The following is a 22,681-nucleotide window of genomic DNA, read 5'->3' on the forward strand; positions in this document are numbered from 1 at the left end:
TCACGCGGCTTTATTTTGCGCACGCGCAGTCTTTGCTCTCTCTCCCCTCCCCTCCCCGTCTCACGCGCTCTCGCGTACCCTACTGCGCAAGCGCGGCTTCTCCCTAACGGAAGCGGAAGTGCGCCGTCTGCAGGCGGTCCCTAGGAAGATGGCGGCGGCCGGTCCGGCTCCGGGCCCCGCGGACGAGCTGGTCTCGTCGGTGACGCTGTACCGCCGGCGGCCGCGGCTCCTCCACGGCACCGTGCTGCCCTTCGTGGCGGGGCTCTACCCGGCCTGGTTGTGGCTGTGGGGGCCGCGGGTGTGGGCAGCGTGGGGGGAAGCGGCGGCGGCGGCGGAGGAGGAAGCGCAGGGCCCGGGCCCGGCTCCCCCTGAGGCCGCGCTGTTGGCGTTGGCCGCTATCGGTGTCCTTCATCTGCTGACGGCGCTGTCGGGGCTGTGGTCGGTGCACGCGCATTGCGCGCTCACGTGCGTTCGGGTGAGTTGGGGGGGAGTTGAAGGGAGGGGGGGACACGGCGGTGACGCCCGGAGCTGTGCGTGCTCCGAGCCTGGAGGGGCCCGAGGACGGGGGTGGGGCGTGGGGCGGTGTGAGGGGGGGGCGGGAGGGGGCTTTGGGTCTTTCCAACCCAGCTGTGCTGTGATTCTGCGGTTTGAGGGTCTTTAAGGACCCTTCCAATCCATTCTGTGGCTCTGTGATCTTTCAGGACCCTTCCAATCCATTCCGTGCTTCTGTGATCTTTCAGGACCTTTTCAACCCATTCCGTGCTTCTGTGATCTTTCAGGACCCTTCCAACCCATTCCGTGCTTCTGTGATTTTTCAGGACCCTTCCAACCCATTCCATGGCTCTGTGATCTTTAAGGACCCTTCCAATCCATTCCTTGGCTCTCTGATCTTTCAGGGCCCTTCCAACCCATTCTGTGCTTCTGTGATTTTTCAGGGCCCTTCCAACCCATTCCATGGCTCTGTGATCTCTCAGGACCCTTCCAACCCAATGCATTTCATAGTTCTGTGATCTTGAAGGACCCTTCCAACTCAAGCTGTTCCACTCTTCTGTGTTCCATCTGTTGCTTGGGATCACTGTTTGTTCTGCTGTAGCCCCGTTTTACTGCCACCTGTGTCGTGACTGCAGATCGAGTATTGAGTGCAGCTCCTTTGTTGGCGGGTTCCATTTTGAGGGTGGATTCTCCCAATCCTCACCTCAGCTCTGCAAAATAAAGCACCAAAGGACAAAGATTGCTTTGTTCTGGGTGTCTTGATGTGATCCAGCAGGGCTTCCTCTGGCTTTTCACCAAAACTGGTGCTCTGTGATTTGCTTTGTGACATGTTTGTGTTGTGTTTCAGGAACCCAGCCCTAAGAAAGCCACATTGGCTAAAGTTGTGCCAACCCCCAATAACGGATCTGTAGAACTGGTGCCGCTCCACAGAGACCAGGTGAGTCAGAGATGCAGAGCTGCTGTTCCTTTGCTCCTGGCTTAACTGGTTTGGGAAGTGTCAGCTGTAATCGGTCGCTATGGGGATGTCAAAGATCACACTGTGTTTCCTGTCTGTACAGCAGGCAGAATCCCACAGCAGTGAAGGGACGTGAGGAGTTGGGGTTTCTGTTCTTTCTGGTGCGTGTTCAGTAGTTGTTTTTGTTCTCTTTCTGCAGGATGAGGACGGGCAGGAGGCTCTCTCCTTTGAGTTTCAGAAAATCAAATACTCCTATGAGATAAATGGCAAGAAGCAGTTTCTTCCTGTCGCTTTCCCCGTGGAGCACCCGCTTTGTTATTACCAGAACGCCCGGGGCTATCAGGAGGACAAAGATATCCGAGCAGCTGAGAAGAAATATGGCACAAATAAGTAAGTTTTCCATGTGCAGATCTCTCTTTTTCAGAATGAGAGGATAGGAAGTGATCCGAAAGCGTCTGTCACCAAGCTGTGTTTTCAAATGTTTTCTCCTTGCCCTTGCTTGGCAGCTGTCAGGTTTATCTTAAGGGCAGAGAACAGGAGATGGAAAGTAATTAAGTGCAGGAAATAATAGAAAGAAAGAGGTGGGTGGTCTCTGGGTGTTGTGACACAGGGGCTGCGGGTGGCTCTGACTCAGGCTTTTGTTGAGATCACAGAACTTTCAGGTTAATGAGGATTTAATTAGTATTAATTTTTTGTTTCCCCAGGGCTGAGATGGTGGTGCCGGAATTCTTGGAGCTTTTTAAAGAAAGAGCTACAGCGCCATTCTTCGTCTTCCAGGTAAAGCAGACAGACAGAAGGCACTGCAAATACTTTGTTCTGCCACAAAAAGAGAATTCCTTGCAGGTTTGGGTGGCAGAATCACTTTTCTTAAATCTAAAGCTGTTCTCACCCCGTGACAATGATTTATTTCACTGCTGTGGGAGCGATCCCCTTTCTGCCTAACGAGTTCCCGCGATCTGCTGTGGTTTTTCTCAGCTTAATGCAACAAAATGCATACTGTTAGGTGAGAAAGATGCCTGGAAATGGAAGGCTTTTGCTTTCTGAGCGAGACGAGAGCAATGTGTGTGCTGTGTGCTCCCTGCAGGTGTTCTGTGTGGGTCTGTGGTGCCTGGATGAATATTGGTACTACAGCGTCTTCACCCTCTCCATGTTGGTGGCGTTTGAAGCTTCCCTGGTCCAGCAGCAAATGAGGAACATGTCAGAGATCCGAAAAATGGGCAACAAGCCCTACATGATCCAGGTAACCCCAATCAGAGGGGAAATAATCACAGGCACAGAGCCTGAGGAATTGCTCCTGGGCAGTGCTGGAGGTTTGGACATGACTGTTAAAGGCTGTTCCTTTTTCTCATCCTTGTGTTTTTCAGATGACACCAACGCAAGCAGAACTTGTCAAAATGCTTTTTTATCTTCATATTTTTTAATTATTTTTCTACAGGTCTACCGAAATCGGAAGTGGAGACCCATTTCCAGCGACGAGATCATCCCAGGGGATATCGTCTCCATTGGTAATGCTTCCTGTGATCCAGAGCTGTTTTAAAACTGCACTCCTCCTGACGCATGAAGTGGCATTCAGCGAAGTCACACAGTATAAAAATACCAAAATACCAAAATACCAAAAATCGATCCTGGTTGGGCACTTCTAAGGGCTTTGGCTCATCGGTGCCACAGCTGAGGAGTTCTAAGATTTGATCTCTTCTTGTTGTCTTGAAGGAAGGTAGATCTCTAGATAAATCGTGTTCTTCCTCCGCTTAGGATGGGGAAGATGAAGAGTTTCCTTCCTGCTGACAGTACCTCCCTGGGAAGAAAGGGGGGAGGAAGGGCAGGGCTCTGTCTCAGCTGTGCTTCCCTTTTGAAGGTTCTTTCCCCATGGTGCGTTTCACATCTTTGAAGTGTCAGTGGGAACAAAATGATTTGAATTGGGAACTTTTCCAGTCTCACCAGAGGCCAAATAACCTTCAGGGTTCTCAGCACCACTGAGACATGGAGTCAAGGAGTAGAGTTGGCAGCCCATGGGTGATTCAGACCATTAGGAGCCTTCTGTATCTCAGCTAAACGGAGGGAGAGCTGCTCCCTTCCAGACAGCCACGCATCGCTTCTGCTTCTCAGCTTCTGAGTTTTATTGTCTTAATGGCAGGCCGATCTCCTCATGAAAACCTCGTGCCATGTGATGTGCTGCTGCTACGTGGAAGGTGCATTGTGGATGAAGCGATGCTGACAGGAGAGTCTGTGCCGCAGATGAAGGTCTGTGTGAAATATTTCTGTTTTGTCCTGGTTGGAAAGTAGAAATATCAAAGGCGTTGCAGTCAGTTGCATGTCAGTCTCTTTGTGTGAATGCTGGCATGAGCAGCATGGCCTGCTTGTTATCATCTCCCTGTCAGCAAGGGATGATCTCTGGTAAATGAGAACTGGATGCTTGCTTGGTCTGGCTGCTTCTCCAGCCTTGGAGGCAGAGCTACAAGAGCATGGCGTTGTTCTCCCACGCATTCCCCTGTCTGAATTCTTCTGGTTGGGTAGAGATGGGAGGACTAAGTGTAAAGCACTTCAAAAGCCTTCCTGGTGCACCGAGGGGGAGATGCAGAGATGATGAAGTAGTGATCTCAGAGCCTCCCTCACTGAACTCACTGTGCTAATGGGGAACTGCATCTCCCACACTGGGATGTCTGGCTCCGAATCCAGAGAACGTGAATTCCTGGGTTCTCCTCGGGCTGCTTTTAGCTGGAGTGAAGCTGAGGGCACCTCACGTGGGATATGGAAAGAGAGGAGTGCTCCATATTTATTTGTCAGTAGCAGTGAACCTGAGAGCTGAACATTGTCCTGCAGGAGCCTGTGGAGGACCTCAGCCCAGAGCACGTTTTGGACATGCAGACGGATGCCCGGCTGCACATCATATTTGGTGGAACGAAGGTGGTGCAGCACATCCCACCCCAGAAAGCCAGCACGGGACTGAAACGTACGTACCCATGCAAATTCCCTCTGTGAGGGGGCGTGAAATGCTTGTGGATTAATTTCATGGGGCTCAGTGCCAGCTTTGGAGGCGGTTATTGAGTCGCTCTCCTCAACCTCATGCACCACAATAGTGAGACTGCTGTTAGTTCCTCCTCAAGTTGACTTTATTCCCTTGCAAGTGAGAGGAACACAAAGCTTTGAGCAGAATTTCTCTATGATAAGCCCCCAAAGACAGTAGACAGAAGGCAGTAAGAAGCTCATGGTCTTCAATCCTGCTCCCATTTCAGCTGTTGACAACGGATGCGTGGCGTACGCTCTGAGGACCGGCTTCAACACGTCTCAGGTAAGATGTGTTCATGCCTGCTCACCTCTGTCAGCTCCCTCGTGGTGTTCATTCGGTGCTTTTAGGAGTGATAGAGCAGTGGGCGATGGAAATTGGGGCATCACAGTGATGTGTGTGGGAGAGGAACAAAGGCAGTGTGCCAGAGGAGCGGGTTGGTGTGCGGTGCAGGAGCGTGGGAGCCGGGTTTTAGGGTTCAGGCTTTGTATCTAAATTTAAGCTCCACATATTTTTGTGATTATGGTCAGAAAAGGGTAATTGGAGCACATTCACAAGGGCTGCAGTTGCCAACGTAGGATTTTCCATTTTTAGAAGTCGATAGAAAACGTAAGGATCCTTAAAAGCAGTGGTGAAGAGGGACTGAAGAGTGGGTTTGGTGTTTTGACAGATCAGTGGAGTGGGGCGCTGAAGGTTGCTGGTTATTTGAAGGGTTACAGAGCTGGGACCAAAACAGCGGAGTATGATTTTAAAACTGGGTTTTGTACACGTTTTTAACAAAGCAGTGCATGCTGCAGAGCTGGCTTCTTGCACTGAAGGCTGTTCTTCTCAGGGGAAATTGCTACGTACAATCCTCTTTGGGGTGAAGAGAGTGACAGCCAATAACTTAGAGACCTTCATTTTCATCCTCTTCCTGCTGGTCTTCGCCATCGCTGCTGCGTCATACGTCTGGATCGAAGGTGAGCTTCTTCCTTGCCTATTCCAGCTTTCTGCACAGGACCTGGCCCAGGGATGTGGAAAGGACAGATGTAATTTCTGAGAGTGTAGCTGGGTTGCGCTGCTTTGGTTTTCATGGTAGGGCCCACACTACATTCTGGCTGGTTTTCTTGCCCTTTCACAGCTCCTCCTAGGTAGGTGTGCTTCTCTGGGGCGCTGCTCATAGTTCTGTGGGGGGAGGTACAGGATTTTTCTCACCCCACAGGCACCAAGGATCCCAGCAGGAATCGCTACAAGCTCTTCCTTGAGTGTACATTAATACTGACGTCCGTTGTTCCACCTGAACTTCCCATCGAGCTCTCTCTGGCCGTCAACACCTCCCTCATCGCTTTGGCCAAACTCTGTGAGTACCAAACGGAAGGCAGAAACAAAATGCAGGCTGCTTCTGCCTCTGGAGTGTCCATCCAAGCCTTCCCAGCTCTGTGATTTTGCGATTGATTCGTACATCTGGAACTGTGGGGATGTTGGTGGGTGTGAAGCTGCTGTCAGCTGCTCTGTTTCTGCACTGTGGTGGTATCTGATGCGGTGTTTGGAGCTGGTGGGTGAGAAAGAAGCTTGCTTTAACCCCAAGGGGGAGAACCGAGGTTTGTGCTTTCAAAGGGGTCCAAAAGAGCCAAACCAAAGTGCTGACATGAACACCTGCGTGCTCAGCAGCTTCCTATGTATGGAGAATGAAATCCACCATGTTCAGCGTGGGATGGCTTTGCTGCCAAATTGGTTTTAAACACCACAGAAATTCAGAGCGAGGAGCTCACTGACTCCAAGTGCTGCATTGATACCTTTTGCTTTGCGTTGAAAAGACACTGAGTTCTCCCTGCTTTGCAGCAGCCGACCTGTAACAGAATTTCTCTCTTCTCCCTCCGAGATGTGTACTGCACAGAGCCCTTTCGCATCCCCTTTGCGGGCAAAGTGGAGGTTTGCTGCTTTGACAAAACTGGTACGCTGACCAGCGACCACCTGGTGGTGAGAGGAGTGGCCGGGCTCAGGTGGGTGCCTGAATTTAATCATTCTGGCTTCCTTGTTTGTTTCCACTAGCTTGGAGCAGAGAGATCTCTCGGCCTTTTTACTGCATAGCTGTTTAAATGTGTTAATTCAGGCTCCTTTTTTGGAGTGCTCTGCTCAAATCTGTTCTGGAGAAACGGCTGAAATGATGGGCATTGGCCAACAGAGCTTCCCACAGCTTGTCATGAGTAGCTCTGCCGTTTACCATCACAGAATTTGAATTCTAGGGGGGAAGAATGGGCAGCAAAAAGTCCCCAGATTTGTTTCAGAGCATCGGAACGGGGCTGTTAACACAGCCTTCTTCTTTTGTGCTGCAGGGATGGGAAGGAAGTGATGCCCGTCTCTGACATTCCTATAGAAACCCACCGAGCCATCGCTACGTGCCACTCGCTGGTGCAGTTGGATGATGGGACGTTGGTGGGGGATCCGTTGGAGAAGGCGATGCTGACGGCAGTGGACTGGACCCTGACCAAAGGTAAAACCTTTATGCGTTTGTTCAGGGAGGATGGATGGCTGTTTTTTGCCAGATCTGAGCATAGAATTATCTGATATGCAGCCATTTCCCACGCCTCACGCTGGCATCTTGCAAATAATGAATTCTGGGGCACATCTGGGGCAGCAGAGATCCTCATGCTGCAGATTTAGGGGACAGTGAATAGCAAAAATCCGTTCTCAGGGCTGTGGGTATTCCCATCTGCCACGGCACGCTCTGGTTGGTGCCTTTAGTTCTGATAGTTCTCCATGCAATGGGGGTGGGATTCACACTGCAGCAGTGGTAACGTGACCGGGACCTGAAGGGGAGGGATGTTGCTTCTGCTACTGAGAAACCTTTCAGGATTTCCTGATCTCTTTGTTTCCAGATGAGAAAGTTTTCCCCAGAAGTATTAAAACTCAGGGACTGAAAATTCACCAGCGCTTTCATTTTGCCAGTGCCCTGAAAAGAATGTCTGTCTTGGCATCGTATGAGAAGATCGGCGCCGCTGATCTCTGTTACATTGCAGCTGTGAAAGGGGCTCCGGAGACGCTGCACAAAATGGTGAGCGCAGCTCTCCAGGACGCCAAGGGCCTTGTGTGGCACGTGGGCTCATGCCTTCACACCTCGCTTTGAACCCATCGAGTCTGGAAACTGGATGTGGGATTGTGGGGTTTCTGGCCTGGAAGCTGGATTCAGGACGTAGAGAGTTTGTCCTGGAACCTAGATAAGGGGACTTTGTCCTAGAACCCAGATTCAGGACATGGAGATTTTTGTCCTGGAACCCAGAGCCAAGACAGAAGGATCTTGTCTTAGAACCCTAATAGAGGATGTGAGCATTTTACCATAATAGCTGGATGTGGGACAGAGGGATTCTGTCCTGGAACCTGGATGCAGGATGTGGGGATTTTGTCCTAGGAACCTGCATGTGGGACAGTGGGATTCTGTCCTGGTACCTGGGCTTGGGATGAGGGGATTTTGTCCTGGAACCCAGCCATAGGATGTGGGAATTTTACCCTAGAACCTGGATTCAAGACATGGGGATTTTGTCTTGTAAAGAGCATACTCTGAACCCAAACCCCGCTGGGGGGGAGGGGGAATTCCAGCCTAACCCCAGTGCAATGTGGGGGTTCTGCCTTCTGCTCATACCCCATGCCTTCTGCTGGCACAAGCTGTTCCTCCGCTTTTGCTCTTGTTTGAACAGGACCCCTCCCCTCACCATATTTAATGTGAAATACTGGAACATTCTACATCTTCGGGACGGCATTAATGTGACTTTTCCCCACGCTTTCTCCAGTTATCTCAGTGCCCAAGCAACTACCACGCTGTGCACACTGAAATCTCACACGAGGGGGCACGAGTGCTGGCCCTGGGCTACAAGGAACTGGGGCACCTCACTCACCAGCAGGTATGCTTTCTTTTTCAGCCTTCAAAAATTAAAAAAAAAAAAAAAATGGAGCTTAAATCCTTCAGTCTCTTAAAACAAGACAGTGGTGGCATGAGCTTGGTTGTGGAAGAGTGGGGGGGATCTTTGGGTTTGTGGATGCTCAAAGCTGTGATAACTGCGTTGCTTTTTATAATTTGGACCTTCTGGGAAGAGCACGGCCTCGGTGAGGTGCTCCCAGTTTTATCTTCACCAAGCAATACTTCTGCTTTCCTGTCTGTAAAGCAACAGCTCTTCCCTTGTGGAAGCCCAGTGCTGAACTTCTTATCTGCAAACCTCCTATTAGATGGGGATGAGTGTGCACAACACTTCTCTGGGCCATCTCTGGAGATTTATCTCCAAGAGGTCTTCCCTGTAGAGCAGCTGAGGATAGGTGTTGCTCTATGCTTCTCAGAGCACAAATTTTCTCCCAAATGATGCTTTCATTGCAAAGAAGCACCCACCATCAGACAAGACAGCCGTGGCAAAGCATCGGGTGGTTCTCCAGTTTTCACAGAATCACAGAATCAATCACAGAATTCAATGGGTTTTCCTCCCGTTTGCTGTGGCAGGTGCGAGAGATGAAGCGTGAAGCTCTGGAGTGTGACCTTCGCTTTGCTGGCTTCATTGTGGTTTCCTGCCCTCTCAAAACGGACTCCAGATCTGTCATCAGGGAGATCCAGAACGCATCGCACCACGTAAGCATCGCAGGCAGCAACATCCTGGCCTTGCTGGCAGCTTGGGATGTGGAATTTTGGTGCCTTTGGAATGAAGGCAGAGGGTTTCCCGTGATGAAGGCAGGGAAGGAGCATGGATGTGTTATTTTGGCAACAGGATTTGCTGTGACCTGGAGAAAAAGCCTTTCTTGCCTCACTGAGCTACACCTCATAGGGAATATCTCCAGCATCCCTGCTGGGCAGAACTCTTCTCAGTGCCCACAGAAGTGACGTTGACCTCTTGTACTTTCCCCTCAGGTAGTGATGATAACAGGAGACAACCCTCTGACTGCCTGCCACGTGGCCAGGGAGCTGCACTTCCTCCAGAGGGAACACACACTCATTCTGCAGCCTCCTGCCAGCAAAGGTGACTGATTTCATGCAGGAATAGCTTCAGCAGCCAAATCCCTCCTGGAGCACTGCAGTCCCATACTATAAGCACGGCTGCTTGATGCCAATAATGAAAAGGGCTCGTTTGCTTTCTAGAGTCCCAGAGAACCCTCTGTCCTCTGTCCCTCTCCGCATTAGGATACGATGAGAGCTTCTCTTTGCAGATTCCACCTGGCAGTGGCAGTCCATTGACGGTGCCATCGTGTTCCCCATTTTGCCCACCTCCCTGCGGGAGCTGACGCAGCGCTACGACCTCTGCATGACAGGGGAAGGTCTCTCTCACCTGCAGGCTCTGAACAGACAGCAGCTGCTGCGGCTCATACCGCACATCCAGGTGTTTGCCAGAGTGGTGCCGAAGCAGAAGGTGAGAGATGTTGATAAAACCCAAATTTTGCTGGTTTGCTCGTGGGGATCATCTGGTGTATGGCAGCAGCAGTGCTGCTCATGATTAATGCTAAAGCTGTTATCAGCCAACAAGCAAAACCTCTCGCGCTATCCAAGCCAGCTGGCAGCAAGAAACAGAGCTCAGGATGTGCACTGTCATTATCCTGAAGGCACTGGTCCATTTAGCTCCGCATTCCTAAAATTAAGACCTAGAGTGAACCTTTTGGAGCGTGGCTTGGAAGACAATGAGTTCCCACCACACAGCAGCGCTCGGCCAAGGCGCATCATCCAGCTCAGCTGCTCTGCCAATTCTCACCACACAGTTCTTTTTGGCAGGAGTTTGTGATCACTACTTTGAAGAGTCTGGGCTACGTCACACTGATGTGCGGGGATGGGACCAATGATGTTGGAGCTCTGAAGCACGCGGATGTGGGTGAGTGCACTGCAGGACGCCCATGTGAGCGCCACTGAGTTTGGTGGCAATTCCTAAACACAAAATCAATGTTCATTTCTCTTGTTTTGGGGCTGGAATTGATCTGACCAGCATTATTTAGGGGCAGAAAGTGAGATAAAGAAGGATCTCTGTGCTGGTGGAATACCCACTGTTCACGTACAAGCAAGCAGTGGGATTTGGCTGCAAGCACATCTCTGCAGAAGGGAAATTCTTCCTAACTTTTCTCTTTTCAAAGCTTTTTTATTTCATCCAACGTAAGAGGCCTGCAGTCACTCCATAACTAGCTGCATGCGTAGATCGCCATCAGGATTCCTGTTTGCCAGCAAAGGGAGTGCTGTATTCCACCCCACAGATCATGTTTTGCTTATTTCAGGAGTGGCTCTGCTGGCCAATGCTCCTGAGAGACTGCCTGAGAGGAAGAAGAGGCCTCGGGATGGTCCCTCTGAGCTCAGGCCCGCTGCAGTGCCGCTGGGGAGCGGGACAGTGAAGCCCACGTCGCGTGGTGCCAAGCACAGAGTCATGTCCCAGCGAGAGGAGCAGCTGGCCGTGCAGAGGGTCAGTAATGAGATGTCAAAAATCCCACTAATTGTCATCGCTCTTCTTTCCTTCTTGAGTGTACTGCTGGTTCATCTGGACTGGGGATGGAGAAAAGCAGCTTCTTGCTTTATGGGGAGATCCCAACGCTGTGCTGTGAGCACAGGGATTCCCTTGGAAGAAGGGAGAGGGGAAGGCAGCACTGTGAAGGTGTGCAATGTGCCTTTCTCTTCTGCCTGCAGGAACGGATCAGTCAGGTGCTGAAGGATTTGGAGGAGGACCGCGTGCCGGTGGTGAAGCTGGGTGATGCCAGCATTGCAGCCCCCTTCACCTCCAAGCTCTCCTCCATCCAGTGCAGTAAGTGCAGGCGGGAGCTGAGTGCTTGGTGCGGATCTCTGCATGTCCCCGTTCCTCAATAAGGGGAGGCGGGGAGCGTGGAGCAGTGAGAAGCACTCCCAAACCGACAGCTTTGCCTATTTGCGTGGTGGTGGGGTCTTTCACAGAGGGGATGCTCTGCTGATCCTCTCCCTATACTGCTTCAGAGAGGGCTGAGGCACAAAGCCCTCCAGAGCTCTTCTGTTCCTCTTCCAACCACTTCCTCTTCCTCCTCAGTCTGCCACGTGATCAAGCAAGGTCGCTGCACACTCGTGACAACACTCCAGATGTTTAAGATCCTCGCCCTGAACGCCCTGATCCTGGCCTACAGCCAGAGCGTTCTCTACTTGGAAGGGGTGAAGTTCAGCGACTTCCAGGCCACGCTGCAGGGGCTGCTGCTGGCTGGCTGCTTCCTTTTCATCTCCAGGTCAAAGGTACGGGGAAGGCAGCGTGTTGGGACAGCGCTCGGTCCGTGTTTCTTGTATCAGGACTACTGCAAGAGTGCCCATCTCCAAAATGAAGCTTGTTGTAATTAACAAACAAACCCAGAGTGGTAGAAAACTACAAGGAGAGGTCTGAACTAGCCAACCCCGCTTGCTTTTTGCTCCCAGCCTCTGAAGACTCTGTCTAAGGAGCGCCCGCTGCCCAACATCTTCAACCTCTACACGGTGCTGACGGTGCTGCTGCAGTTCCTGGTGCATTTCCTCAGCCTCGTTTACCTGTACCACGGTGCCCAGGTGCGCAGTGGTTCCAAGTAAGTGTCCCTTCTCCCAGCACAGGAGCAGCTCATCCTAGAGCCATTAAAGTCAGCAAAGTATTAGAAAAATGCCTCTTAAGATCATCAGCCATTGCCCCACATCCCATGAGCCACGTCTCTGCCGTTCTCAAAGGAGGAAAGTGGAGAAAGCCATCACATGCTGCTCTAACAAAAAAAAAAAACAAAACCAATGGAAGCACTGCTGGAAAGCCTTTTTTTTAAAAAAATATATTTTTTTCACTTGATTTTTGATGTGTGGGCCAAGAGTTCCTTACTTTAGCAGGAAGGGTTGGACAGATGACCTCCAGCAGTTCCTCCCAACCCTTTCAGTGCTGCCATTCCCATGAGCTGTGCTTGCAGCAGGGTGCTGTGAAAGCAGAGCGCTGTTGCCCGGCTGAATTTGTGCGTCATACCAATAAATTGGGGAGGGGGGAGAGGAGTTTGGGGGGAAGCTTTGCTTGTGGTGATCCTGCTGATCTCTCCAGCTCCGCTCTCTTTTAGACGGGAAGAGTTTGTGGATCTGTACAAGGAGTTTGAGCCCAGCCTTGTGAACAGCACTGTGTACATCATGTCGATGGCGATGCAGATGGCCACGTTTGCTATCAACTACAAGGCAAGCCACGCTTCGGTCACATCCAGAGGAGCAATGGTGTCACTCAGATATACTCAAACAAAGTGCTGCTCTTCTCTAATCACAACCTACGGGTTGCTCAGTGCTCTGCAGAGGAATGCTCCCTCTTTTAGTTCAAGTTGGATCAAGCTGTGTGCCCCACGCTCCTCCTTATCCCCTAACCTGAAATGTTCTGCGAGGACAGCAGCACCTGCTGACAGTTCCTTCCCGCTGCGTTTTAGGGCCATCCCTTCATGGAGAGCCTGCAGGAGAACAAACCGCTGCTGTGGAGCATCATCCTCTCAGGGCTGGCCATCGTGGGGCTGCTCACAGGTTCCTCGCCTGAATTCAACGAACAGTTTGGGCTGGTGGAAATCCCTACTGAGGTGAGCGTGTGGTGCTTTGCTGTGCTCCCCCTAAAGCCCGTCCTCACACCATTAAGGCTCTCACAGCCAGCAGAAAATAGCTTTAAGTAGAGCGTGCATGCAGCAGCAGCTGCAGAGGTTCAATGCTCAGCACCTCTTTTAGGTTTTGTGCAATGGAGGAAGGGGAGGATCGGTGCTCACTGTTGCATTTGTTTCGCAGTTCAAGATCATTATCACGGAGGTGCTGCTGGCCGACTTCTTCCTTGCTTTGTTGGCGGACCGTATCCTTCAGTTCCTACTGGGGAGAGCAAAACTCAAAGTGCCTTCGTGAACACAGCGCCAGGGCCCTGCTGGGGGCACCCCAAAAATCATCCCTATGATTTGAGAGCAGCTCTTGAGCTCCGGGGAGAGTTTCCTCCCATCTCACGTGGAAATCACCTCTGTGAAATGACTTTTTGGTGTTCCCAGGACGCAGCGCCTGGTGGGAGTTTTGTACTACCCCGCTCCAGGAAACGTTTACAGAATTTGGTAACTAAAAAGTCAAGCCTGAAGTATTTTGAAATGTGGCTGGGACTTCCTTTGTGATGTTTTTAATGGGGAGTATATATAGAAGGGAAGATTAGGCTCGAAGGTGGCACCCAGAAACACTAAAATCCAGCAGGAGCTGATGTTCAGAGTAGAACTGCAGTGTTGTCAAAGCACAGAAGAAACACCGTCATAAACACACCCATACAGCCCCACGCTTCAAATCACAGAAGCAACAGCACCAGGAACTCCTCTATCGCAGCCACGCATCCCGAAAACATTACGAAAATACTTTGGCAGGCGATGAGAGAAACGCCTTTATTGTCACCCCTCAGCACTTCCTGTAATTGGATCTTAGGGAGGGAGGGAGTGTGGGTCAGTGCTTCACATCCTGGCAGCACTGAGTGGTGTCAGCAAATGGAGGGAGGGAGGCGAGCGGCCGCCGTCCGTTCCACTACAAAGGTGTAGTTGTACTGGAAACAATCAGAGAAAAACAGTGGGATTTGGGAAATTCAGAGCGTTGCCACCATTCACCTCAAGAGAATGAGGTGTTTAGTTACCTCTTTCTCAATGTCAGCGAGCGATTTGACAGTCAGGTCGGTGAGAATAGCCTGAAATTAAATGGGTTTTAGTGAAGAACAGTTGTGAGGTGGGATGGGGAGCAACAGAACAGATGCAGCTTGAAGGAACACTCACATTGCTGTCGGATTTGGGGCTGCGCTCGAATTTGGGGTGTAGTGTGAAAGGGACTCCATCCATTGCTGGAAAGAGAAGGGGCAGAGATTTTAACAGCAACAAAGGAGCCACTCTGAAATTGAGCGCTGCGTTGAGCAGGTGAGGGCTTTCAGGAAGGGAGAAAGAAGGCTCGCTAAGGGAAAGCTCTACAATCTTATCTGGGTTCCAGTGTTTAAAAGGAACAGAACTCCTTCAGCAGGGGCATGTTGCTTTCTACAGCTTTATGGTACAGAGGAATGGGTACCTGAGAGGTTGTAGATGTTGGAGCCGTCATCAGCTGAGTTGTGCAGCGTGAAGGAAGCACGCCTGGAGCCAGAGCGAGCCACGGGCTTCTCTGGTGACCTATGGAATTAATATCATGGAATGACAGATCCACGGGGGCCAAAGGGACCTCTGGAGCTCCCCTAGTCTGACTTCCCCTAAAGCAGTGAGCCATGGGAATGCTGTGCACTGCCTGGCCTGGGCCCAGCTGGATGCTGAGCCCCCACTGCTGGATGCTGAGTCCCCACTGTGCTGCCTCAGGCCTCCAGCTCCTCCTGCAGGCAGTTCTCACTGTGTTAACACAGCTCTGAGCAGTCCCCAGAGGGTACCTCAACACTCTGGCACCTATTTCACATGCATCACCTCCAGCCATAGCAGAACCACGGAACCACAAGGCTTGAAGGGATCTCCGTGGACCCGAATCTCTCAGTGGAAGGAGAACCCCCTCCCCCAAATCTCTGTGCCAGGGCTCTGCCACTCACACAGCACAGAACTTCTCTTTCCTGCTCAGATGGAAATCCCTGAGCTCCACTTTGTGCCCCCCAGTCCTGTCACTAGGGACCACAAATACAGCCCAGCCCCATCCTCCTGGCTCCCACCCTCGGGATACTGAGCAGCACTGAGCAGATCCCTCTCAGCCTTCTCCTCCCCAGCTGCACAGCCCCAGGGCTCTCAGCCTGTCCCCATCAGGAGGTGCTCCAGGCCCCCAGCATCTCTGTAGCCTCTGCTGGGCTCAGTTCCCCATCAGCCCTGAACTGGGGAGCCTAAATCTGGGCCCAGTGCTCCAGATGGGGCCTCCCCAGTGCAGAGCAGAGAGAGGAGCACCTCCCTCACCCTGCTGGCCACACTTTGGGCAATGCACCTGGGGGTCCCATTGGCCTTCTTGGCCACCAGGGCACAGCACTGGCTCATAGTTTGCCACCAGGACACCCCAGGTCCTTCCCCACAGAGCTCTTTCCCATCAGCTCAGTCCCACTTCAGACTGATGCTTACAGCTGTTTCTCCCCAGGTGTTCCTCATTTGGACACTGCTCATTGTATCAGCACACAGCTGACCCTCATTAACAGCTAACGAGCCACAAAGCCTTAACACCATGCAGCAGCAAGACCTGCTCCCAGCTCCAGGTAGGAGTAGATGAGGTCGATGTATACATACTGCTGTTCAGAGTCAGCCAATGAGAGCTGCTTCAGCCCCAGGCTGACTGTCCTGGGCTTGGGGACAGGAGGAGGGCTGCATTTGGGAAGGGCTCCTTTCTTACACCAGATGGCAAAGCTACCGATTTCCCTAGAGGAAGAAAAGAAAATGGTTAAGAACAACAAAAATGGGGAAATGGAACATTTTGGAACAGGAAGAAGGGAGAGAACACAAGAAGCAGCAGGAAATAGGGCCAAATGGTGGCAGGTAGCCCATTAATTGTGCATTTATTTTGTGTTTTGGGGAGGGGGGAGGGGGGGGGGTCGGTTTCTTTCCTTACCCGATCTTCATGTACTGTGGCACAGCTCTGCTCTTCCCACTCAGTTTGATGTCAAACACGGCCGTCTCAGCAGCCCCACGGGGCTGCAACCTCACATAGAGCCTCTTCTTACGGGACACACCGGAACCTGGGGGTGAAGCAGGAGCTGCAAATGAGGACGGAGCTCCGCCAAACCCCTCGGCTCCTTCCCAAAAGCACTTACGAGGCTCTGGGAACTCGGGGGCGCGGCTGTAGCCCGGGGGCTGCGGACTTCGGTCGCTCAGCACCTGGACGTCAGTCACCACAGAGCCAGCCGAGCCCTGCGGGGGCCCAGAGCTCAGGGCAGGCCCCAGGATCGGGCCTAGAGCTCAGGAGGGCCCCCTGGATCGCCCCACCGCCCGATTTTGCCCCATTTTCACCGTACCGGAGCTGCGGTGCTCACACACAGGTACCCGCCCTTGTGCCCGAAGCCTTTGCCCAGGTTGGCCGCGCTGCCCTCAACGCTGGCGGTGATCTGTGGGGTGCGCACAGGGTGAGGGCCGGGCCGCACCGGAGCTTCCCCTCGAATTGCAGCCTCACCCTCGTCTTGCAGCCTCCCGTCCGGCCGCGGCTTCCCATCGTACCACGCTCCAGCCCGCTGGAGCCGCCTCGGGTCCCGCCGCCCAGCCCACACCGCTCAGCGGAGCCGCTTCCTCCTCCGCCGCCATGATGGCCGCCTCCTCTCTGAGGTAAAAAGGGGCGGAGCGCCACCGCGGCGCTCCTCGCTCCGCTATTGGCTGACGCGGAGCGCAAAACGAAACGATTGGAGACGGCGTTTCGAGAGACGCGCGGAACGACCAATGAGAAGCGTTGCGTTGAACGCCCCCAACGCTTTCAAATGCGGAAGCGGGAAGCAGGCGGAGACGGCACGCATGCGCAGTTCGCCCACTCGGGGCCGTTTATTGGGAGCGCCGCACCCGCAGCGCCCCGTTCAGCTCCATTCAAACCCAGTTCAGCCCCATTCAGCCCAGTTCAGCCCTCCGGCGGTGCTTTCCGGCCCGGGGCTGCGATCAGCTTCCGCACCGGTGAGTTTTCCAGCTGGCAGAAGGTCCGTGCGGCTGCAGGAGATGGGCACAGAGAGCTGTGTCACCTCTACTGGGACACAGCATCAACCATGCGGGGACACGATGTCACCTCCCGTAGGGACACAGCATCATCCCAAACTGGGACATAATGCCACCCCCCATAGGGACACAGTGTCACAGCTCCCTTCCCACCCCTCCCAGGGATACAGCGTCATCCCCCACTGAGACACAGCATCACTCAATGGGGACACAGTGTCACCCCCCATGGGGACAAACTGTCACCCCCTCTCCCCCCCAGGGACACAATGTCACCCATACAAGAACACAATGTCACCCCGCATGGGGACAAAGTGTCACCTCCTCCCCCACCAGGGACACTGTCACCCACACAAGGACACAGTGTCACCCCCCACTGGGACATGGCCTCACCCCAGGGACAGTGTCACCTCCTACAGAGACACAATGCCACCCACACAGGGACACAGGACACAGCATCACCCCCCACTGGGACACAATGTCACCCCCCCCCCCACATCCCCATCTAGAGGCACAGTCACTCCCCATTGGGACACAGCATCACTCAATGGGGACACAATGTCACCTACAGAGATACACAACATCATCCCCCACTGGGACACAATGTCACTCCCCCTAGGGACACAGCATCAGCCCATGTGGACACAATGTCACCCACAAAGGGACACAGTCAGCCCCCCTCCTCCCCCTTCCAGAGGCACAGTCACTCCCTCTTGGGACACAGCATCACCCCCCATGGGGACAAAGTGTCACCCCCCATGGGGACACAACGTCACCCACACAGGGACACAACATCACCCCTCATGGGGACAAAGTGTCACCCATGCAGGGTCCCACACAAGGACACAACGTCACCCCCCATTGGGACACAGCATCACCCCCATGGGGACACAGTGTCACCCACAAAGGGACACAGTGTCACCTCCCCCCATGGGGACGGGCCCTGAGCTCACCCAGCTGCTCAGACAGCCCCCGCAGGTACTGCCTGCTGTCCTCACTGAAAGCCTGCAGCAGTTTCGCTGCCTGCTGCATTTCATCCAGCTGTAAAATAGTATAATTAAAAAAAAAAAAAAAAAAAAAAAAGCACTGTTAATTATTCATGCCGTTAATTGCCAAGGGGAAAGGCAGCGAGATGCATTAAATGCATGGTGTTTCTTAAGAGGATGAAACAGAGCCTGTAGTAGGGAGAAGCTGCCAACGTGCCTGGGGCCAATCCTTCTGCTTTAGGAAGCCTGACATCACCCAGTAAAACCCATCCAAATTACCATCATTAATTAAAGGGCAAACTTTTCTCGCTCCAAATGAACAGCTGCCCAACCCCACACTGTGACAGGAGACTCACCACCAGCTCCATGCAGTTCAGCACCTCTCCCTGCTCATCCAGGATCCTCTGGTAATTGGGTTTGGTGCTGAGCACCTCAGCCTGCGATGTCTGCAGGTAATTGGGAGGCTCTTCCTGGCCCTGTCTGCTCCTGCACTCCTCCAGCTGCCTGGAAGACAAAGTATTTATCCATTGCACAAAGGAGGCTTCTGCTTTTCTATTTTTCCATCCAAAGGTTTTGCCACAATTCGTACCTGGATGTTTCCTCTGCATCCTTCTGGTAGCGCTGCAGGAGCTCATCCCACGCCTGGCATTCAGCTGAAAACCTACGGGGCAGAAGGCATTGCTGGCACCATGGAAGGAAGGGATGCCATCAAAAGGTGGGCCTGGGTGAATCTAATGAGGTTCAACACAGGAAAATGCAAAGTTTTGCACATGGGAGAGAGGCATCCCAGGTGTACACACAGAGTGAGAGGAGCAATCACGCAGCGAAGGACCTGGGGGGGTGAAAAGCTGAACATGAGGCAGCAGTGTGTGATTACAGCCTGGAAAGCAAATGGGATCCTGGGCTGCATCAGCAGTGGGATGGGAGGGGGAGGTTGTCCCACTTCTCTGCCCTTGTGAAGCCCCAGCTGGAGTACTGCTGCCAGGCCTGGGGGTCTGAATGCAAAAAAGACAGGGAGCTGTTGGAGAGGAGGGGCACTGAGATGGGCAGAGGGGCACAAAGATGGGCAGAGGCTGCAGCACCTCCCATAAGAAGACAGGCTGAGGGAGCTGGGTTTGTTCAGCCTGGAGAAGGCTGCTCCTCAATGCAGTCTTTCAGAACTTAAAGGAAGCCTCTATACAGGTGGGGAGTCAACTCTTTGAAAGGTTGGATAACAGCAGGACAAGGGGAAATGGTTTTAAGTTGAAGGAGGGCATATTTAGGTTGGATGTCAGGGGGAAGTTCTTTAGTATGAGAGTGGTGAGGTGCTGGAACAGATGCACAGAAAGGCTGTGGGTGCCCCATCCATTCCTTGGAAGTGTTCAAGGCCAGGTTGGATGGGGCCCTGGACAGCCTGGTGCAGTGTTTGATATGGAGGTTGATGGCCCTGCATGCAGTAGGGGGGTTGGAGCTTCACGATCCTTGAGGTCTCTTCCAACTCAACCATTCTAAGGTTCTGTGAAGGACAGAGTGGGTCTGCACGCAGCAGGAATCCCCTCTGTGGGGTTAAATTGCAACGTAGGCACACGGAAAGTGAACTGCAGAGAAATAACACACCAAGAAATGCCTTCTAGAAAGGCAGGAAAATCGGTGTTGGACTCCAGCACATACCCAGCCCTCACCTGGTAATGCACTCCTTTGCTTTGCACACTGATTCATCTGAAACAGAGTCCGACGAATCCCTGAAGCAGAGATACAGAGAGATGGGAGTGTTTGTGTATCACACACACGCCACACAGAGTTCTGCAAACGATTAAAACCACAGATTTTTATCTTTTAGATGACCTCAAGAAAAAAATATATATATCCCCTTTAAATATCGACTGTGATGTTCCAGTAATGTCATCGGCCCCAGGATGCCTCGTTTACTGTTTGGAAATGAGATATCTAGGCAGGAAAACCAGAAAAATAACAAATAATGGCCTGGAAGTCCTTACCCTTCAGCTTTCTCGATGCAGCTCTGCAGGGTTCCATCCAGCTTCAGTTTCTCTATGTATCTCTTCAGGTCTTCTGAAACTGAACTCACTGGAGGTGGAAAACAGAGCAACGTGAGCAGCTCTTAAACCAACTGCCCACTAATGCTGAAGAGCAGAGCAGAACGCCAGCTTGCTTCCTTGTCTGAAGGTGTTCAGCTGTCATTTGTGCTGATCTCTGTGATTGTAGCTTAGTGTGTTCATTAACACCCCTCACAGAAACTGTGGTCGTGAACTGGATGTTTAAAAACACCACTCAGATGATATCAGCAGCACAGGATTCTTCTTCTCCAAGCCAGCAGATCTCAGCTTAACAGCACCCCGATGCAAAGCTGTGCTTTTCACCTCTTTTATAACACACAAAACACAACTCACCTTTGGCTTTGAAGGCCTCGGGACTGAAGCCCTCTGTCTGTTCCAAGATGTGCTCGAGTTTCTGTGCAGAGAACTACGAGAACACAGAGAAGATTTCATCACCCCAAAGCTGTGTGTGCTGCAGGACCCATTAAAGCCTGACTGAAAGTTAACTGTGTTTGTAGGAAGATTCGTTACTGAAGGAGAAATTAATTCCTCCGTCTCTTTTCTGAGCTCAATTCTACAAAGCAAAACACAAATGGAAGGTCAGAAAAATAATAATGTTGTGCTTGGACAACAGGGGGGCTGACCTGGAAGCTGGATAAGAGCAGCATAGAAAGGCGATCTGTTTCTGGCAGGTCCAGGCTAATAGCTTGGCTCAATGCTGAAAAACGAGAACAAAATTACTGAGGAATGAGTTGACACCAATCCACAAACATAGAAATGTTTTCAGAAGACACTAAAAATGGGTTTTGTTGGATGTGAGAGGTGTGGGAGGGAAAAGAGGAAAGGAGGTTTCCTAAGAGGAAAATTCTACTTGAAGTTCAACTGTTGAAATAAAGAGGAAGCAAATGTTGGCTTACGGAACCCATTAACAACAATCTCATGGGAGAATGGCTTTAAGGTGAAGGAGGAGATTTAGGGCAGATGTGAGGGGGAAATCCTTCACCCAGATGGAGGTGAGGAGCTGGCACTGCTGTGGGAGCCCCATCCCTGCATGTGCCCAAGGTTCTGTGACCTTTAAGGACCTTTCCAACCCATTCTAGAATTCTATGGTTCTCTAACCTTTAAAGACCCTTCCAACCCAACTCATTCTGTGGTTCTATGACCTTTAAGGACCCTTCCAACCCAACCCATTCTATGACTCCATGACCTTTAAGGACCTTTCCAACCCAAACCATTCTCTGGTTCCATGACCTTTAAGGACCCTTCCAACTCAACTCATTCAATGGCTCCATAACCTTTAAGGTTCCTTCCAACCCAACTCATTCTGTAGTTCTATGACCTTTAAGGACCTTTCCAACCCATCCTATGGTTCTCGAGAGACTCTGATAAAGAGCAGAACAGCCCCTACCAGTAACATCCTCATGAAAAGGAGGCAGAGATTTCCGACGTTTTGTCCCCTTCAGGCTTGACCGACGCCAAGAGCGGCGTTTGCTCTGAGAACTGCTGGTGTTTGGGCTTTTCAGAGGGCTTGGGCTCTCACGAGATGATTTTCCTGCAGCTGCTTCAGGAGTAACATTCTCCTGGCTAACAGCAGCAAGGTCAGTTGGCTTTGGAGGTTTTCCCAGATCTTTTTTCTCTCCAGAGTCAGGTTCTGTGAGAAACAGGCATAACCAACATGTAAGTATTAAAGAACCACAGAATATCTCCAGTTAGAAGAATCCCACAAGGATCACAGAATCTTTGGGGGTGGAAATGACCTCTGGAGATCACTGAATCCAACACCCCTCACCCCCCATCCCTACCAAAAGCAGTTCCCTACAGAAGATTGAGCACTAAAACGTTCAGGTGGGTCTGAATATCCCCAAGAATGAGACAGCCCCAGCTCTGGGCCATCCTCACAACACAGGAGTTCTCTCACTCACCCCTACCTGGAGCACTCCCATCTGCTGTAAGGAAGGATCCAGCGAGAGAAGTCTGTGGGAAGAAGAGGCATTAAGGGGCTTGAAGTGAGATGGCCCCCATTGCTCTCTCAGACTCAGAGTCCCCAGACTCCCCTCAATCCCCCCTGTCCCCCTCAAACATCCCCAGCCCCCCTCTGCCTCCTCACACAGGCCCCAAGGGCCCCTCAGACCCCACCCCAGCCCCCTCAAAAAGACACCAACGCCCCCTCAGACCCTCCCATCCCCCCTTACCCTCCTCACACAGGCCCCGAGCCGCCCGCCCACCGCTCACCTCCAGCCTCGCCGCTCTCTGCCGCCTCTCTTCGGACCTGCAAGAAGCCTTCGGTCGGGTTACGGCAACCGGACCCCGCTTCCACCCCACACCCCCGGCCCACAGCATCACTCACCGGAGCCGACGGCAGCTCTCCGGACGCGCCTCCATGGCGGCTTCCCGCGCGAGCGACCGTTGGGCGCAGTGCACGCCGGGAAATGGCGGCGCACTGTGAGGAGTGCGCATGCGCACGGAGCAGAGCACGGCTGCGCGCATGCGCACAAAGCAATACGAAGAGAACGCGCATGCGCACAGAACGACGGGGAGTGAATGCGCACGCGCACGGAACAATGTGCGGTGAGTGCTCATGCGCAGAAACGGCATGGCTCTGTACGCATGCGTCCTGAGGGAGCGCGCATGCGCGCATCGCCCCGCCATCGATTTGCGC

At 52.4% G+C, this 22,681-nt stretch overlaps 3 protein-coding genes across 4 annotated transcripts; 1 reads left to right on the forward strand and 2 right to left on the reverse strand.

Moving 5' to 3' along the window:
• Positions 1–113: 113 nt before the first annotated feature.
• Positions 114–13,491, forward strand: ATP13A1 (ATPase 13A1). Its single transcript, XM_031609083.2, has 26 exons — positions 114–475; positions 1,340–1,429; positions 1,647–1,837; positions 2,152–2,224; positions 2,532–2,687; positions 2,883–2,952; positions 3,582–3,688; positions 4,268–4,397; positions 4,681–4,736; positions 5,284–5,410; positions 5,653–5,790; positions 6,313–6,433; positions 6,767–6,924; positions 7,310–7,485; positions 8,219–8,329; positions 8,917–9,042; positions 9,319–9,427; positions 9,615–9,814; positions 10,171–10,267; positions 10,662–10,843; positions 11,065–11,179; positions 11,435–11,631; positions 11,809–11,951; positions 12,456–12,567; positions 12,807–12,950; positions 13,150–13,491. The coding sequence occupies exons 1-26, from the start codon at positions 149–151 to the stop codon at positions 13,258–13,260; spliced, it is 3,567 nt and encodes a 1,188-aa protein (XP_031464943.2). The 5' UTR covers positions 114–148; the 3' UTR covers positions 13,261–13,491.
• Positions 13,492–13,746: 255 nt separating this feature from the next.
• Positions 13,747–16,677, reverse strand: MVB12A (multivesicular body subunit 12A). Its single transcript, XM_031609084.2, has 9 exons — positions 16,527–16,677; positions 16,328–16,417; positions 16,127–16,223; positions 15,925–16,051; positions 15,606–15,734; positions 14,434–14,531; positions 14,151–14,215; positions 14,015–14,065; positions 13,747–13,927 (listed from the first exon to the last, which is right to left on the reverse strand). Exons 1-9 carry the CDS (start codon positions 16,608–16,610, stop codon positions 13,865–13,867), a joined length of 804 nt encoding a protein of 267 aa, XP_031464944.2. The 5' UTR covers positions 16,611–16,677; the 3' UTR covers positions 13,747–13,864.
• A 140-nt stretch (positions 16,678–16,817) lies between these two features.
• On the reverse strand, positions 16,818–22,478 carry DSN1 (DSN1 component of MIS12 kinetochore complex). Of its 2 annotated transcripts, none has more exons than XM_090128618.1 (12): positions 22,370–22,478; positions 22,255–22,291; positions 21,951–21,996; positions 21,431–21,673; positions 20,667–20,740; positions 20,377–20,449; positions 19,966–20,053; positions 19,651–19,710; positions 18,579–18,650; positions 18,346–18,493; positions 17,957–18,044; positions 16,818–17,000 (listed from the first exon to the last, which is right to left on the reverse strand). In XM_090128618.1, exons 1-12 carry the CDS (start codon positions 22,402–22,404, stop codon positions 16,915–16,917), a joined length of 1,050 nt encoding a protein of 349 aa, XP_089984744.1. In that variant the 5' UTR covers positions 22,405–22,478; the 3' UTR covers positions 16,818–16,914. The 2 variants fall into 2 exon arrangements, with proteins under 2 accessions (XP_089984744.1, XP_089984743.1); XM_090128617.1 differs by having other exon boundaries at positions 21,945–21,996.
• Between the last annotated feature and the right edge of the window lie 203 nt (positions 22,479–22,681).

This window comes from Phasianus colchicus, chromosome 34, assembly GCF_987193195.1.
Source record: "Phasianus colchicus chromosome 34, bPhaCol1.hap1.1, whole genome shotgun sequence".
Classification (NCBI taxonomy): domain Eukaryota; kingdom Metazoa; phylum Chordata; class Aves; order Galliformes; family Phasianidae; genus Phasianus; species Phasianus colchicus.

Excerpts from the sequence above, each read along its gene's own strand:
- ATP13A1 (XM_031609083.2), top strand. The coding sequence starts at position 149 with ATGGCGGCGGCCGGTCCGGCTCCGGGCCCCGCGGACGAGCTGGTCTCG. Across the intron at positions 1,430-1,646 it reads TGCCGCTCCACAGAGACCAG|GATGAGGACGGGCAGGAGGC; the intron begins GTGAGTCAGAGA and ends CTCTTTCTGCAG. Across the intron at positions 6,434-6,766 it reads AGAGGAGTGGCCGGGCTCAG|GGATGGGAAGGAAGTGATGC; the intron begins GTGGGTGCCTGA and ends TTTGTGCTGCAG.
- DSN1 (XM_090128617.1), bottom strand. The coding sequence starts at position 22,404 with ATGGAGGCGCGTCCGGAGAGCTGCCGTCGGCTCCG. Across the intron at positions 19,711-19,965 it reads TGCATCGAGAAAGCTGAAGG|GGATTCGTCGGACTCTGTTT; the intron begins GTAAGGACTTCC and ends TCTCTGCTTCAG. Across the intron at positions 18,494-18,578 it reads GATGCAGAGGAAACATCCAG|GCAGCTGGAGGAGTGCAGGA; the intron begins GTACGAATTGTG and ends TTTGTCTTCCAG.
- MVB12A (XM_031609084.2), bottom strand. The coding sequence starts at position 16,610 with ATGGCGGCGGAGGAGGAAGCGGCTCCGCTGAGCGGTGTGGGCTGGGCG. Across the intron at positions 16,052-16,126 it reads CCCCGAGTTCCCAGAGCCTC|GTTCCGGTGTGTCCCGTAAG; the intron begins GTAAGTGCTTTT and ends CTTCACCCCCAG. Across the intron at positions 15,735-15,924 it reads CCACAGTACATGAAGATCGG|GGAAATCGGTAGCTTTGCCA; the intron begins GTAAGGAAAGAA and ends TTCTTCCTCTAG.